This window comes from Pan paniscus, chromosome 15 (genome assembly GCF_029289425.2).
Source record: "Pan paniscus chromosome 15, NHGRI_mPanPan1-v2.0_pri, whole genome shotgun sequence".
Classification (NCBI taxonomy): Eukaryota; Metazoa; Chordata; class Mammalia; order Primates; family Hominidae; genus Pan; species Pan paniscus.
The window spans coordinates 60619766-60637350 of record NC_073264.2 but is presented as its reverse complement, the minus strand read 5'-3'; the positions used below and the strand labels follow the sequence as shown (position 1 = coordinate 60637350).

General features: G+C 35.9%; 1 protein-coding gene across 5 annotated transcripts in view; it reads right to left on the bottom strand.

The window, feature by feature from the left end:
- Nucleotides 1–62: 62 nt before the first annotated feature.
- JKAMP (JNK1/MAPK8 associated membrane protein) overlaps nt 63–17585 on the bottom strand; it is a 20718-nt gene continuing 3195 nt past the window's right edge. For all 5 annotated transcript variants that reach the window (XM_003831646.5, XM_003831647.5, XM_063596079.1 and 2 more), the window contains 5 exons: nt 16911–17065; nt 9550–9756; nt 5861–6042; nt 3521–3597; nt 63–914 (listed from right to left, as the gene is read on the bottom strand). In XM_003831646.5, coding sequence (XP_003831694.1) covers nt 696–914; nt 3521–3597; nt 5861–6042; nt 9550–9756; nt 16911–17065 — 840 coding nt within the window. In that variant the 3' untranslated portion in view covers nt 63–695. The remainder of the gene's footprint in view (nt 915–3520; nt 3598–5860; nt 6043–9549; nt 9757–16910; nt 17066–17585) is intronic.

Sequence of the window (17585 nt, the reverse complement as noted above, 5' to 3'; positions counted from 1 at the left end):
ACCAGTTTGAATTACTTCCATACTATTGTGCCAAACAACAATTAAGTGTCAAAACATTGAAATTTTATGTAGGTAAGCTTTTTATTATTGTTTTCTTTACAGGAACAATAATCCAAACAAATCTTGAACCAATCTATAAACAGAAAACCTGTTATATAAATTATTATCTATTTTTGCAATACATCAAAATACTGTATTGATGAAAATAGATAACAAAAAACAACATACATCATTTCTATGTTTGCTATCAGACCCCACAAGTATGTTTGTCTTTACAATTCATTATAGGTGAAAAACAAACTGAAACACAACAGGTACGTACAATTATGCCACTGTTAAGGACTGCAGATTACACGTGTTAAAGCTTTTCTTAATAAAATGGGAACACATTGCTAGGTACACAGAAACATGATTTTGCCCTAAAGAACAGCTGAACTGTTGAGAGAAGCAAGGGCTTCCTAGCGGCCTTCCAGTGTAGCAGATAATATTACCCTGTGTAACAGAGTATTACAGAGTTTTGCATTTTCCAAGTCTATAAGTCTAACCATAAACAAAACAAAGACAAACCCAAACATTAAGATATACTGACAATCTTGTTCCCATATATGATAGAATAGTTCTCATACACTGTTAAGATTGATTTACTTCTTTATTAGGAGCACTTCTCAGGTTTTTGGCATTTCACATGTCTACACTCAGTGTCCATTGGCTCCTTCTGAGAGTATCCGTGAAGGTTCGGTAAATTTTGCAGTGAACAAGTAAAAAAGGGCTGGTGTAGGTACCAAAGCCAAAAGGGGCAAATCTTGCTCAAGTTTATCCACTCTGGAAATGGAGATTATTCCATAGGCATGAAGTAACCAGTGGCTGAAGAGAACAATAAGTCTTTTCTTTCTGACCAGAAGATCATAGCAGTTCTATATAATTTTTTAAAAGAAAGAAAAGAGAAATACAGATTATCAGGCTAAGTCAGCTGGGTAATTTAATATAACTTAATATAAAATGTATTATTTATAATCTCAGAATCATAAAATGTTTGAGCTAAAAAAGACTTAAGAAATCACTCAGTCTAGCCACTCCACTTTATAGATGAGGAAAGTGAGGCTCCTAAGGTCATATAAGCACTCAGTAGAGGCACCCAGACGAAAGCCACGTCATCACGTCTCTTAAGTTCTAGTCTATGCCATCATTCACTCCTGGAAACACTATAGTTTCTTCTCAAAGATACGAACTAGAAGGGAAACTCCACTTTATGTGCTTGCTTCCTGCCCTGATCCACTGTTGCTATGGATCTACAGGTGGGAAATAGGAGGTACAGAAACCCAACCTCCTTAACCTCTAACATTCCTGGAGCCTGCTGCATGAATAGTAAGGGGGCAGAAATGACACATGAACACTCTGATTTTCTTTTAATCCTTAATACACCTGTATACTATGCAGAAATTAGAAGAATGAAATACAAAATATCTAAATGTGCTAATAAACACATTAAAACATAATTTGCAACAGCTTAGTTACTAACTTTCTCTTATTAAACAGCTCATCAACTCAACCAGTACTAAGCTGTCTTTTTCCGTTTTAGGTCCCCATTTCTGATTCATGCTAACTGAAGTATGTGAACATTTTATATAGGAGATTCACAGGGGCAGAGAAACAAATAAGTTCAAGCTAATTTAACAGTGTATAGCTAATTCTTAACTATGGATAAGCTGTAAAAATTCAAGGCCAGGCGTGGTGGCTCACCCCTGTAATCTCAGCACTGTGGGAGGCCGAGGTGGGTGGGTTATGAGGTCAGGAGTTCGAGACCAGCCTGATCAACATGGTGAAACCCCGTCTACTAAAAACACAAAAATTAGCCAGGTGTGGTGGCATGCACCTGTAATCCCAGCTACTCAGGAAGCTGAGGCAGGAGAATCACTTGAACCCGAGAGGTGGAAGTTGCAGTGAGCCAAGACTGCACCACTGCACTCATGCCTAAGCGACAGAGTGAGACTCCGCAAAAAAAAAAAAAAAAAAACAAAACCAAAAATCTCATTTTATTCAAATATCCAAATATCCAACTAACTATTTTCTCCCTCAAATCTTTCCCTAGAGTTGATAAAAGTGCCAAAACTAATTTTCCTATCTTCTTTAATTATATTTCAATGCTGGTTAAAGATGATTACAAAGGAAAAATGAGGATCATCTACAGATGAAAACAACTGAATAATCACTATAAAAATATTCTGTCTAGTTCCTCCACTATTACCCTACCTAAAAGTCACTATGATTCCTAGATGTTTTCCCCCACTCACTCTCTCACTAAGGTAATAGAAAAAGTGGCATCAGCAGTAACCACTCCGAAATAGTTTACAACTTATTTTCTCTTGGTTGAGTTTTCTCTTATGTTAGGAATTATGAGAAAGCACAGATCAACTGTCATGGGTAGTCTGAGACAGTTCATAGTCCCTAGATTAGCAAGTATAGGATGGAAGAGTACTGAGACACTTTATACTTTTGCTTCCTCTAGAGTTTGGCCTTAGAACAAAGAGTTCTTAAATCAGAGCCATTAACGTATTTAAAAGCAATCATTTAAATGTAATATGTATAACAGTTACTAATATATTAGTAACAATAATAAATATAATTATTTTAGAAAGAAAATGTCAGATTGCATATGAACAAATAATGTACAAGAATGCCCATTTTGATTCAAAGTTTAATGAATACATTTTTCCCTAGATATAGAGTCAAATACACTACTACTTCTCATTTGTTCTTCATGGTTTTAACCAATAGCTTAGTTCCTTAAGAATAGAATATTTGAAAATATAAACGTTATGATATGATGTTCTATTCTACCCAGTGACTATAAATGTGTCAAAAGATACTTTTTTGGCCAAAAATATTCTGAAAATAAAGACATACACAATTTTTTAAAAGGAGTTCTTTATAATAGTGGCCTTCCACTGAAATATTAAAATGTTAGAGGTACAAAATGAATACTGTGAAAAAGTAACAGTATCAGAATAATGTGGCTATTAATGTTAGCTCCAAATCTCCCAAACATTATGGGGTAAAAGTAAACATCCATAATCAGGAAAATAAAATTTGTGATAAAACACAGAAGAATATGGAATGCACAATTACTGATGACTATTAATGTTGCCATTGTAAAATAAAGTTTAAAATTAGTTCTAAATATAAAACATTTTTATGGTTTTTCTCAAAATACTGTTAAGTTTCAACATTTCAATAATTATATGTTTGCTACATGGGAAAATTATGTGAAATGACATTTCTCCTTCATGCTGGATAGTTGGGCCTGACTACTTCACTATTTTGCTAATTTCCCAGGGAAATATATAGTCCAGTACACAACTTTTCATAAAGTTAACAAGCCAAAAGCTACCAAGTGGCATCAATCCGCCAAAGATTACTAAAACAATTAGTTGTACTATATCATATCATATGGACTATTCTGATATTGAATTGTCAAATTTATCAAAAAAAGTCTTTAACAAAGGAAAAAAAGACTTCCTACCTCTATTTCAGAAGCAGACATGTACACAGCCAGAGTAACCAAAGATAACACTAATATAATGTATGGGAAGGCGTAATCTGAAAGATAAGCATTGGTATTATGTTGGAAATGAAACAAATTTTCTCAATAAACCATCAAATAAATTCAAATAGTAATTTTCCTTAGAGTCAAATCCTTTCTCAACCAGTTCTGTGAGACTTACAACCTAAGGTTCTGAGGCAGTGGCCAGCAAGCTTTTTCTGGAAAGGGCAAGATAGTAAATAGTTTCAGCCCTGCATTTCTCTGTCTCGATTACCCAGCTCTGCAGTTGTAGTGGGAAAGCAGCCATAGAGAATACATACATGAATGGGCACGGCTGTGTTCCAATAAAAACTTTATGGACAATAAAACATACATTTCATACTCACATCTAGAAATATAAGTCTTTTGATTTTTTAACCATAAAAAATTGTAAAAACTATCCTTGGGCCAGCTTTGAAGAACCTTGCCTTAAGGCATCCAGTGAATGTAAATAATTAACTTCTCTCCTCTGCATTCTAGAATAGTACCAGTTATGTACTAAATTTAGGAGAATTCAAAAAATGGTCAAGTAATTTTCTGTGTTTTGTGGTCAAGGTGGGGAACCTCAGTTGAAAAAGGTTATCTATAAGAGTAACTCAGCTTTAATTAATCTTTAGAAAAGGTCATTTAGCAATAAACCTTAAAGGATAAAGAGATCATTCAGTATTCTTAATATCAAAAATCCTGCAATCTCTACTTTAAATACAGTACAGTAATACTTTAAGCAAATTTTTTCCTCTAAAACACTTTTCTCTTAAAATGTTTCAAATTTATAACACACTAAAATAAATGGACAAATTGAGAAAAAAACTTTGAATTTTTTTCATACATTATTTGTAAATGACTTCAGTTTATGAAACTACTTATCATTGCAGTAGAACCCATTTGGAACAATTTCAAATGTTAACTCAGGATTCAGCAGCTAGAAACTGAATTATCTATACAGGCCTGATTCCAACTTACTAAAGAACTGAATGACTTATTTGACATTTGTAACTTTTTATTTCATAGACAGTTATTAGGTCCTCAATCAACTTTTCAAAACGAAACAAAACAAAAACTCTACTTAACTTATAAGTAGCTAAACAATGTTGCTAATGATACAAATTTAAGACCTGGTAGTAATAAGCCATATACAGTAAAAAGGAATAAAGAGGAAGTTTCTAACTAAGCCCAAATTAGTGCAAATCAGTGCAAATGTAATCATGTCACTCTTCTGCCTAAATCCTTTTAAGAACAGGTCCCTATTCCCTAGAGCAAGAATGGCAACCTCAAAAGACAGAGAGGGTAGCCAGGAAGGTATAAGGGAATGGGCCAAATGAAACAGGGAAATAGAGGAGCTAGAGGGAACTATAGATTTTCAAATCCTGTGCAGGCCAAATGAAACAGTTCATCTGTAAACCAGAATATGGCAGATAACAGAATTTCTGGTTCCCTTGGTCTTACCCTCAAGCCCCACCATCACCTTGAACCAAATTACATTCCCAAACTATATTACCAAATTACATTACCAAGCTCCATATAAAGGATGGTGTCCAACATCCTTGGGACGTTCAATGTCACATATTCAAAAGAACCACACTACATTTTCTCAGCCACTGGCTTGCCTGCTTTATCTCCTGGTAGTAAGTGAGGTTTTTAACAGTGAATTTGTCTTATTCTTTTGAGTCACAGTTTGGTCTAAATGGTTACTAAACAAATGAATTAATGGTTACATTAAAATAAAAGATATATTGAGGACTTTTTACTATAAAAGGTTTTCATAAATACACTTAGAAACCTAAGACCCTACTTAATAATAAACAGTATACATTATCAAGACTAATTTTCATAAATTCCTAAATAAAAACCAGTTTTTATTTCTTATTACATACTTAGATTTTTAAAATATTTTAATTTGGTCATGAACTTCAAATGCAAAGAGAGGTGGGCGGATCATGAGGTCAGGAGATCGAGATCAATGTGGCCAACATGGTGAAACCCCGTCTCTACTAAAAAAAAATACAAAAATTAGCTGGGTGTGGTGGCACGTGCCTGTAGTCCCAGCTACTTGGGAGGCTGAGGCAGGAGAATCAATTGAACCGAGGCGGAGGTTGCAGTGAACCGAGATCATGCCACTGTACTCCAGCCTGGTGATAGAGTGAGATTCCATCACAAAAAAAAAAAAAAAAAAGGATTAAACAAACTATCTTAAGGAAAAAGCTCCAAAATTAAATCTAGAGGAAATATTACTACATACAATAATAAATACATTGCATTGACTTTACCCATCAAACTTACATAAAAGGCCTCCACCAACTGCCTGAAGCACGGTTAAAATTGGGAAGAAGTAAAGTGCAGCATAAATACTTTTAAATCGATCAGATTTCCCTAACCCACATGCAATCTTCTTCACCAGAAGAGGTCGGAGCAGCATCATTAATACCAAGCAGAATGCATAATAGATAAATACAATGGTATATCTGTAAAATAAAATAGAGAATTTGTAACATCAAAAATGTTTTAAAAATGTTTTTAATCTTGATCATTTTTAAATGAAAGAGCCTAAAAAAGGTTTAAAAAGCATATTTACTCTATCCATTGGATATTCAGATTGGCGGAAAGCTGGCCAAACAGGCTGTCATACACGGCTAGCAAGGGTACAATGGTTGCTTTCTTAGGCAGTCTGGAAATATGTACCAAAAATCCTAAAACTGTTTATCCCTTTTGATTCAGCAATTTTACCTGTAGAAATTTATCCAAGGGAAACCACCAGGGATACATAAAAAAACCTACTGTACAAGGATTTTTATTGAATCACTTATAATAAAGTCCAGAAGAAAATAAATATTCAAATGTAAGAAACTGGTTATATTTTATAGTATATTCATGCTGCAATATTATGCAGACATAAAAATCTAGTTATGAAATAAATGTTAACAAAATTAACTGTGCCTAATACATTAAGTGCCAACAACTTACAAGATAGCATGTCATAGTATAGCCTTAATATTCCTTAAAATGCATACACATGCAGAAATAAAATTGGAAAGATAAAATTTGTAGCAGAATCATCTCAAGGAATAGAATTACAGATTATTTTATTCTGTGTGTGCTTTTATTCTGTTTTTGAATGTCCCATTTTTAATGTAATTTTTATAATCAGAAAAAAAAAGCTGTAGAAAGAGCTATGTGTCACCAGATTTCTAGCACTTTATTTTGAATAATGGGACTTTTATCCACATAGTTCTACCTTAATTTTCCTGAGTATTTTCAAATCATTTTTACTATCTTGCTACTCAAACCCTCTCCCTATACAGGGGAGTGTCCTAGGAAGTCAGCAGTCATTTCAGATCACGGACCACATGCTTCCTCCCCACACAGCATCATGATACCATAATCCTGTGTTCCTATGATGCTTTTAGGTTCAGTCCTGTATAGTAATGCATTAGTACATGTTTGATCTCTTGGGTGATAATTTTTTTGTCTTGTTATACCACCCCCAAACAACATCAAAAGAAAACAAAATCTATCCATTCCTGCAACTTGTAGTTCCTTAAGAGCTCTAAAAAAGATGATTTTAATCAAGAGGAAACCATTATGTGTTACCTCTTCTAATGAATTAGTTTCCTAGTCTTGTTTGCTACCTCTTATCAACAGCAAAAGAAAAAAAATCTGTCCATTCCCACAACTTGTAATTCCTTAAGAGCTCCAAAAAGATTCACTTTAATCAGGAGGAAGCCATCCTGTGTTTCTCCAAATGAACTAGGAAACTAGTTTCTGGAAGTGATTACGTTTCCCACTCCTGCCTTCCACCAGAAGACCTCATCCCATTCCACTCTTCCCCTCTTTCAATCCATGCTGCCTACATGTGGGGATAGTTTAAATTTGACAAACTAAAGCTAATTACTGCTATAACAGTAATAACTGCTCATTTTCCATAACTCATTCTTAAAGTTTTAGTAATGTAAAAGTTATTTTTTTGCAGTAAGTTATAATGATAGAAGCTTACATGTTTTTTCATGCCTCATCTGTTTCCCCTTAAAACTATAATTATCAGTAAAGTCCTGTGGTATTTTTCAATTTGTAAGAAACTAGGCTATATATACATTGGGAAAAACAGCCTTCATTTGTCAATGCACTAGTGTTCCAAAGGTTTCTGGTAATTGTGTGCTATTGCTTTTTGTTGACTTGCAAAAAAAAAAAAAAAAAAAAATTACTATGACTTGTGGTAGCCCTACAACCTTCGGAAGTGCTTAGCCCAGTCTGACCATACATTTATATTTAGAATGCTTAGGTAAATAAATAATATGCCTAAACCCAATGCTATAAGATACTATATAATATCTCATAATTTTAAAAATCACTGTTTTGTATAATTAATAAAACAAGGCAGGCAAGCTGTTCTACAATGACTGTTGGTAAGGGTGCTGAGGAAGAAAAACAAACAATCTTGATTCAGGGATAGTGAACAGACAAAAAATGTCCTAATCAATGAAGCTGTGTGATGATTCTGATTGACAGAGAGTGCTGCCACAAGATTCTTAGGCTACACTCAATTCAGCAGAAAAAGTGCTATAATAAATTAGAAGTGACTATTACAGGTGCAGATGAGGGTTGGTAATACCTGTTTGCCATTTCTCTTCTAATCTTATATTTTCTGACCCTCCTACTGTGATAGGCTTTATAAATATTACAATAAATAACATAAATGAGACTATCGGTAAATAAGTCTGATTTTGTTTTAAATAAGATTACATTATATCTTATTTAAATATAATATTCAATTCATTTATTAAGTTTTCCAAATAGGACCACGTTAAGTTATGCAAGGCCTCAGGAGAGTTATATGACAAGAGGGTAATTAATGCTTAGAGTTAAGCTCTACGAATCAACGAATCAACAAAAAGGACATTATCAGTGTTTTATATAGTATTTTATATATAAATTATAGCAATATATATATATCTATAAAATAATTTGCCATACCTAAGAACTGGCAGGGAGAGGCCGGGCACAGTGGCTCACGCCTGTAATCCCATCACTTTGGGAGGCCAAGGTGGGTAGATCACTTAAGGCCAGGAGTTCAAGACCAGCCTGGCCAACATGGCAAAACCCCGTCTCTCTACTAAAAATACAAAAATTAGCCAGGCATAGTGGCACATGCCTGTAATCCCAGCTACTTGGGAGGCTGAGGCACAAGAATCACTTGAACCCAGAAGGCAGAGGTTGCAGTGAGCTGAGATCTCGTGCCACTGCACTCCAGCCTGGGTGACAGAACGAGACTCTGTCTCAAAAACAAACAAAAAACTGGCAGGTAGAAAAGAAGATTTTCATTTTTTCTAAGATATCTGGTTGTTTTGTACCTATTTGCATTTCTATGTTTTTGATGTTTTATTATTAAGAACTTGCTCAAAAAGGACTAATTTCCCTGAGCATATTATGTACTGAAAGCCTGCTACAATTATGAGAATATAAATACCAGACTTCTATTTTCCCTTTCCCCCAAAAAATATCAAAATGAATTTGATTCATTTTCTAGTTCTAGAATTTACAAAAATTCATAAAAATTCTGAAACTGGAATAGTCTGGCATAATTGCATACAGAATTTTATGAATTTAATATTTTGAAAACAAAACATTCTAACAGAAATTACACTTATTTGGGGAGAAAAAAAGAAAAAACACTAATCCAAACACTGTAATAATGCCATTTACTATAAAGTGCCTCCTATATGTAAGTTATATGGTATCTAGAATGTGTGGATTAATTTAATCCTCACGACACCTTATAAGGATCATTATTCCCATTTTACCAAAGAGAAAACTGAAGTTACAAGAGGCTGTTTACATGTTCAAGGTAATAAAGCCGCTGGCAGACCCAGAACTCAAACCCACACCTGTTTTTGTCTCCAAACGCCATAAAATCTATAATAATCCTCAGAGATTTAAAAAAAAAAAAACGATCTTAAGTCGAAATAAACACTTACAGTGGGTAGACGGCTTCATGAGTACAGTGTACTGTGGTAACGTAATCTGGACTTGGGTTGTAAAGCATCGTGTACCAGTCAGAAAGCATCAATACTCGACATGAACGAATATAAAGAACACCAACTGGATCACTCACAAGTAAGGTGATAATAGCTGCCATGCTGCATTCAAATAATGCAGTGATGTGTTGGAAAAGTGCGCTGGAACTAGAGAAGGAAAAGAGGCATGATTGCTAGAAAAATTGCAATATTTAAATGGCTTTAATAAAACATGTACATGTGTCAAGATACGGATTTCTAAATCTATAAGAAAAGTCAAACAAAAACTACTTGAGTATAACCTTTTTTTCTCAAAAGGGATAAATAACACTGTAGCAGTATTATCTAAATGTGTAACAGAAAAGCAGAAATTATATCTACCCTGCATCTTTAGTATCTTGCCAAATTGTTGCTAAAAATTTCTTAGTTATCTGTGTATCATTTTAATCTTAATATGCACATAAAAGATGGTATGTAACGTGTTTGTTAGAAAGTACAGTAATTATAATATTATAAGCTCATCTCCTACCCAATAACTAGAACACTGTCAACAATTTGTAACTACTTCTTTGTTCTTCCCCATCCATACCTCTGTCTCTCCCTTAGAGGCAACCATGTACCAAACTGCTTTTACCACTTTTTTCCAGAAAGTTTTTATCCCAATTGTATTTATGCTTCACAACTATTCTGGTTAGTTTTGCTTATTTTTGAATGATATCACACTAATGGAAGTCTTCTGAGATTTTTTTTCTACTCAAAATTACATTTCCAAGTTTCATCCATGTTATTGCTTATAGCTGAGGTTCAGTCATTTTTGCTATTGTGTTAGGATTCCACTGTGTGACAATACTGTGATTTGTTTATCCATTCTGTGGTTAGTTAAATGTGTTGCAAATGTGTACCTCTGTTTGTGGGCTCAATTTTCACTTTCTTTGTGAAGCCTTTTTATAAACATGTTCTAAATTTTAATACACCAGGCTTTTATTTTTTTTTCTACTTAGCAGTTTAAATGTTTTAAAAAGTCCTTCCACACCCTGAGATGTGTGTGTATCACACACACACACACAAATTTTCTTCTAAAAATTTTAAGGTTTTGCTTTTCACATTTATCTTTAATTCACCTAGAAGAGATTTCTGTGCCTAACATAAGGTAGGATCTAACTTTACATTTTCCCATTTGAATTGCCAATTGTCCCAGCAGCAGCATTTTACTGAACAGGTACTCCTTCCCACCCCTACCTTCCCAACTAATTTGCCATGGCACTTCTTTCATATAAAGTTTCATATATAATTGTCTGTGTTTTGGGTCTCTATTCTGTTTCTTGAGTCCATTTCTCTATTCCTGAGCCAGAAGAATAATATGATCATAATCCTTGATGTCACATACATTTTTTCTACTTCTTTGGTGGTCTTGGCTATTCCTGGCCCTTTGCTCTTCCATATAAATTTTAAAATTGGCTTGTCAAGTGCTCAGATAAATCCTATGTAACTTAATGGTCTGAGCTATGTCACAGTACTTGTACTGTACATGGAATATAGGAAATAGTTTCATGTATTTATCTTATAGTCAACCTTTTTATTAAACTGTCTTGTTATTTCTAATATCTAGTCTATAGGTGATTTTGAGTTTTCTACTTGAACACTGTTTCCATTATGTATCATTGCATAGCAAACTACCTCAATACTTAGTGGCTTGAAACAAGAACCACTGATCATTTCTCACTATTTTGTGATGTGACTGGGCTCAACTGGGCAGTTCTTTCTGCTCCACATGGTGTCAATTTGGGAAGCACTCGTCTAGAGGCTTGACCATGCTGCAGCATTTAAAAGGACTAACTCACATGGCTGCAGTAAGTGCTGGCTGTTAGCTGGAAGCACAACCAAGGCTGTTAACAGGTGTGCCTTGGTTCTCTTCCATATGGCTTCTCTTTTGTTTTCAGTATTCTGCAGTTTAATTATGATGCATGTAGGTGTGAATTTCTGTTTATTCTGCTTGGGATGTGTTTTGCTTCTGGGATCTGTGAATCGGTTTCTCATTATTTTTGTAAAACCTGAAGCCAGTTATCTCTTAAAATACCAGCCCTCCTTGGCTGGGCGTGGTGGCTCACGCCTGTAATCCCAGCACTTTGGGAGGCCGGGGCGGGTGGATCACGAGGTCAGGAAATCAAGACCATCTTGGCTAACACAGTGAAACCCCGTCTCTACTAAAGATACAAAAAAATTGGCCGGGCGTGGTGGCAGGCGCCTGTAGTCCCAGCTACTCGGGAGGCTGAGGCAGGAGAATGGCGTGAACCTGGGAGGCGAAGCTTGCAGTGAGCCGAGGTCGCACCACCGCACTCCAGCCTCGGCAACAGAGCAAGACTCGTCTCAAAAAAAAAAAAAAAAAAAAAATAGCAGCTCTCCTTCATAGTCTCTATTTTTCCAGAGACCCTAATTAGATACTTTGGGCAAAGACTTAACAAAACATTTATGCTGTGCATGAGAATCTGGGCTTCAGGTAACTTCAGCTAACTCTTTTCCTCTGGAAGCCTGATAAGGATAGAATGTCAACTATATTGCTAGGCAACACTGCTTATGATACAAATGATCCTTGCCTGGTAAATTATATCTTGACTGGGGAGAACCATAAATGAACTATAAATGCCTGATGGGGATACCATGGTTTGGCTTTCTTGAGTTCAGTGACTCTTATAATTGGCATGTCACTTGCAGGACCCCAGAAGTTCATGAATGGTTATAAGAGAGACTGGCTTCTATGAGGTGTAAGACTTTAAGCCTGGACCACTCCCACACCTACCCAACATGGATCTCACCTTCTTGCACCTGATTTTCCATCTCCTTCTTTCTCAGTGCAATATTCCATTATTTATATGCATTTTTTTCTAGTTCACTAATTCTATCTTCAACTGTTTAATCTGCTGACTACCTTTTTTTTTATTTTGGCAAGTATAAACTTTCATTTCTAAAAGTTTCCTTTTCTTCCCCATCACATGTATTTATTCCTAATAATCTTATTGTTATGGACAGCTTGTGACTACATCCTTACTTTCTTTATAGGTAGCAGTTACATATCCTGTAGGTGAAAGTCCATTATCTGTGTCCTCTCAGAGCATAAATATATTGTTTGTTGCATGTACCAATAAGTCCTAGTGCTATTTTATTTAGTAACCACAGACTATGAGGCCATTACTAGATTTTAATGAGCAAGAGTCTTATAGGGTTAAATTGAGAATAGGGAAGGTTTCCAGCAAAGAGGCTCTGCTACTTTTGTCAGCAGCCATGGCCACTACTACCTTAGGCTTCAGGCCCTTGAGGGTCTAGTCTCAGCAGAGGCTACCCAAGATTCAGTATCCAGATAACACTGCTGCTACCAGCAATTGACCTCAGACAACCCTCTCATCCCAACTGCCTGCCTTGTCATTCTGGCCTAACTCAGGGTGGGCTGGTTTGTGTTTTGAAAGAGAAGAGTTCCTGGAGATCTCTCCATCTCCAGCTGGGACCAGCAATGTCTCACATAGTTTATCTTTCCCAGACTTTAGTTATTTCATGCAGGTGGGTCACTTGGAGCTCCTAATTAACTCACATTGTTGGAAACAGAACTCCTGTGCCATTTTACAAAGATGAAAACACTGAAAACATAAATAAACACACATTCACATTACATAATTTGACATTTTGCTTCCTTATAGAATTAATATTTTCAGAGGCAAAATCCCAACTTCATTATCTTAACTGGTCTTCTTGTCATGTTCTCTTTCAACCTATCTACAGCCAGACACATAATCTTTACAAAATGAAATACAATTTTAGAACTCCTCTCATTAAACTAATTTTGAGTCTTTTTGTCTTTCTGGAAAAATACCCCTCACCAGCATCGTCTTCTATATTTCCTGGCCATGCTAAATGACTTTAAGTTCACTTGTGCCTCCACACATCTGGGCATGCATCACCCTCCACCTCAAACACATTTTACCTATCTGCCAAACCATGCATCCTTCCAGATCAGCTCAGGGGTTATCCCCAGTTTTTATGAACATTTGTTAAGACACCTCCAGCCCCCATCTATCTGGACTGTAAGTGCAAAATTTCAGGAAACTGTAAGAGATGGCCCTTGTGGTCCTTGTTACCAATTTCCTAGGCAAAGCACAGTTGTACAACTCCCTCTTTTTAAACCCACCTCCTTTCCTGTCTGAGCATTAGTCACTCCTCGCCTTCCCTCAAACCACCCTCTAGTCTCTGCTTCAAGTCTCTCCCTCAAAACATAGCTGACGTCTGAATTCAAACACATTTGGTGAAGACATACCTATGCCTGTTAGCTCTTCTTTACTGTGGGCTGAGAACTTCCCACCAATTGACTGGACAATTATTCTATTTCAGCTTTGTCATATCTCCTTTCTCACCCCATCTCTCATCATTCTATTAATATAACAGAAATTAAAAACTGGATGAAAGCTGCTATTTTAAAAGTATTTTTATAAATTATTCTAAAAAATTATAAATGCTTTCCCAATGTAAATAACCACCCTGGATTTATTAGATAGGCCCCAGAAAACTGCTGATTCTATTTCTATCTGACCATCCTTTCCATTTCCATTCCAACTACCATAGTCTATTTCTTTGACAACAGTCTTCTATGAAATATCTCACCTCTAATCTACCTACCCTCCACAGAAATTTTCTTCCTAAAATATACATCAAATGATGCCACTTCCAAACACCAGACCTTCACCAATAAATGATTCACTCAAATACGGAGTGATTTTTTTGGATGCTCATTCCCTCCAAATCTCATGTTGAAATGTAATCCTCAGTGAGGTGGGGCCTAGTGGGAAGTATTTGGGTCATGGGAGTGGAAGCCTCATGAATGACTTGGAGCTGTGCTCACAGTAATGAGTGAGTTCTCACTCTGTGAGTTCATGTGAGATTTGGTTGTTTAAAAGATCCTGGTGGCTGGGCATGGTGGCTCACATCTATAATCCCAGCACTTTGGGAGGCTGAGGCAGGAGGACTGCTTGTGCCCAGGAGATTGAGACCAGCCTGGGCAACAAAGAGAGACCCTGTCTCTACAAAATATAAAAAATTAGCAGGGTATGGTGGTACACGCCTGTAGTCCCAGCTACTTGGAAGGCTGAGATGGGAAGATCACTTGAGCCTAGGAAGTCAAGGTTGCAGTAACCAGTGATCACACCACTGCAATACAGCCTAGGTGACAAACCAGGACATTGTCTCGAAAAATAAAAACGAAAAGATAAATTAAAAAATTAATAAAACATTAAAAAAAATGAAAGAGGTTCCTCCTCCTCCTATCACCATGTAGTTCCCCTTTGCCTCCTCCCTCCTCTCACACTGGTTCCCCTTTGCCTTCTGCCATGATTGTAAGCTTCCTCAAGCCATCACCAGAAGCAGATGCCAGTACTATGCTTCATGTACAGCCTGCAAAACCATGGGCCAATTAAACCTCTTTTCTTTATAAATTACCCAGTCTCAGGTATTCCTTTATAGTAATGGAAATGGACTAACAGAAAACTAAAACTGAAGGGTAGGGCAGTGCTATAAAGATACCCAGCTTTGGAGCTGGGTACCAGGCAGAGGCTGAAAGTGTTTGGAGGTCTCAGAAGAAGACAGGAAGGTGAGGGAAAGCGTGGAACATCTTAGAGCCTTAAGTGGTTGTGACCAAAATGCTGACAGAAATGTAGACAGTGAAGGCCAGGCTGATGAGGTCTCACATGGAAATAAGGAAGTTATCAGGAACTGTAGTAAAGGTCATCCATATTATGCCCTAGCAAAGAACTCTGCTGCATTGTGTCCATGTCCTAGGCATCTGTGGAAGTTGGAACTTAATAGTGATGACTTAGGGTATCTAGTGGAAGAAATCATTAAGCAACAAAACATTCAAGATGTGCTGTGGCTGCTTCTAACAGCCTATGATCAGATAGATGTGGGAGCAAAGGAATGACTTAAAAATGGGGACTTAAAAAGGAAAGCGGAGTCTAAAAGTTTGGAAAATTTGCAGCCTGGCCATGTGGTAGAGAAGAAAAGAGCATTTTCAGGAGAGGAATTCAACCAGGCTGTACAGCAACTTGCTAGAGAGGTTAGCATGGCTAAAAGAGAGCCAAGTGCTAATAGCCAAGACAATGAGAAAAAGGCTTGAAGGCATTTCAGAAGTCTTTCAGACTGCCTGTCCGACCACAGGCCCAGAGGCCTAGAAGGAAAGAATAGAAAGTAGGCTGTCTTCCTTATTTTTCTCTTTTAATTGAGCACTCTTTGTTGTTTTGTTTTTAGTACTCAACTTTCTGAGTGACTTTTAAACTGAAATCAGAAGGAAAAGAAGGTAGCTAGGTAACAAGTTGCAGTCAGATGAAGAGAGTATTTCAGACAGCAGAAAGAGTTTGGAGGAAGGGAAAGAACCTAAAGTAGGAAAGATCCTGAGAAGTTGGAGGAACTAAAAGAAAATCAGTAAGGCAGAATTTGACTTCCCATTCCCAGCAGATTAAAGTTCACATGCTTATCAAGAACCTTCACATTCTGGCCTCAACCTATCTTTCCTACTCCCCTTTATATTACTTTTCTTCATTTGCAACCCACTCTTGACTACCCCAGATTACTTCCATTCCTGCCTACCACAGATCACATATTTCATACCTCTATGCCATTATTCATGCTGTTTCTTCTGCCTAAAATGTTCCTTTTTTGAAATCTTTCAGATCCCATGAGGCATAATTTATCTATTCTTTGTAACTCCAGAGTACTTTGTTTATAACTCTTCCACTACATTTCTAAGACTGATTTATAATTATGTACACACTTGTTTTCTCCACAAGATTATGACTATAAGCCATGTCAGTTACTTTTATATCTCCTTCCCTGATCTTCCAAACATAAAATGCAGTGCTTAATAAATGTGTGCTGATTTAATATGTTAATATGAGTTTTTGTATTAGGTTACAGCTATATCATTTTTAACTACATCATACTAGATTATTAGTATTAAATTAAATTACAAAGAATGTGTTCCATAACAATAAATAGCTTGTAATCATAACCAATTTTGTGTAGAAAACCAATAAGGATTATAGTTGAGAAGTAAAAGTATTCCTTCAAGATCACTGAGAGTAAAACAGACTAAGGACAGTTCCCTTAAAAATTACTAAGTCATGCCCTATTGTTAAGTTTTCTTGTCACAGTTAAGAATAATCTGAAGATAAAGAAAAACATGTTTACCACTTTTAAAACAGAAGAAGCATAATTACTTAATAAGGTCTTCTGAGTGATAATTATTCCAACATTAGTCCAGCCAGATATGTTCATAGAAATGTGCTAACCTCTTTTTCCCCGAGTACCATTCAATGAAGAACCAATGTAAAACCAGAGGAAGCATTGCCATAAATCCAAGATAGAGCCAATCATAAAGTTCAGGAGATTCTGTGCAAGGCTGACAATATTTCTGTGCATTCGTTCTCTGTCCTCTTGGGCATACCTATAATATATAAAACCAATATTTTGTGTACAGATATTATTTTACAACACTAACACCCCCCCAAATCATTCTATAAGACATCCCATTTCAGTTTAAATATTTAAGTTTACATGTGCAGCTTTTAGAAATAAAAAAGAGGGCATAAGTAAAATAAAAAGAAATCTATATTGTATGTGCTATATTTGTACAATGCTCTTAGAAGATTCCTTTTACTAAGTTACTAAAATAGTTGACTAACATTCAATGAAAAACCTAGTTATTAACATTATATAAGAATAAATGCAGATAAATGTTCTGGATTCATGATGTTCAACTTACTGTACAAGACACGGTACCAAATCATAAATTAGAAATTATTATAAAATTATTAAATGTTTTAAAAAATAATATAGACATCAAAATGCCAACATAAACAATGACTATATTAATGCCTCCATATTCTTTTATATTTCCTTATTTTATTTTTTTTTTGAGACGGAGTCTCCCTCTGTTGCCCACGCTGGAATGCAGTGGTGCAATC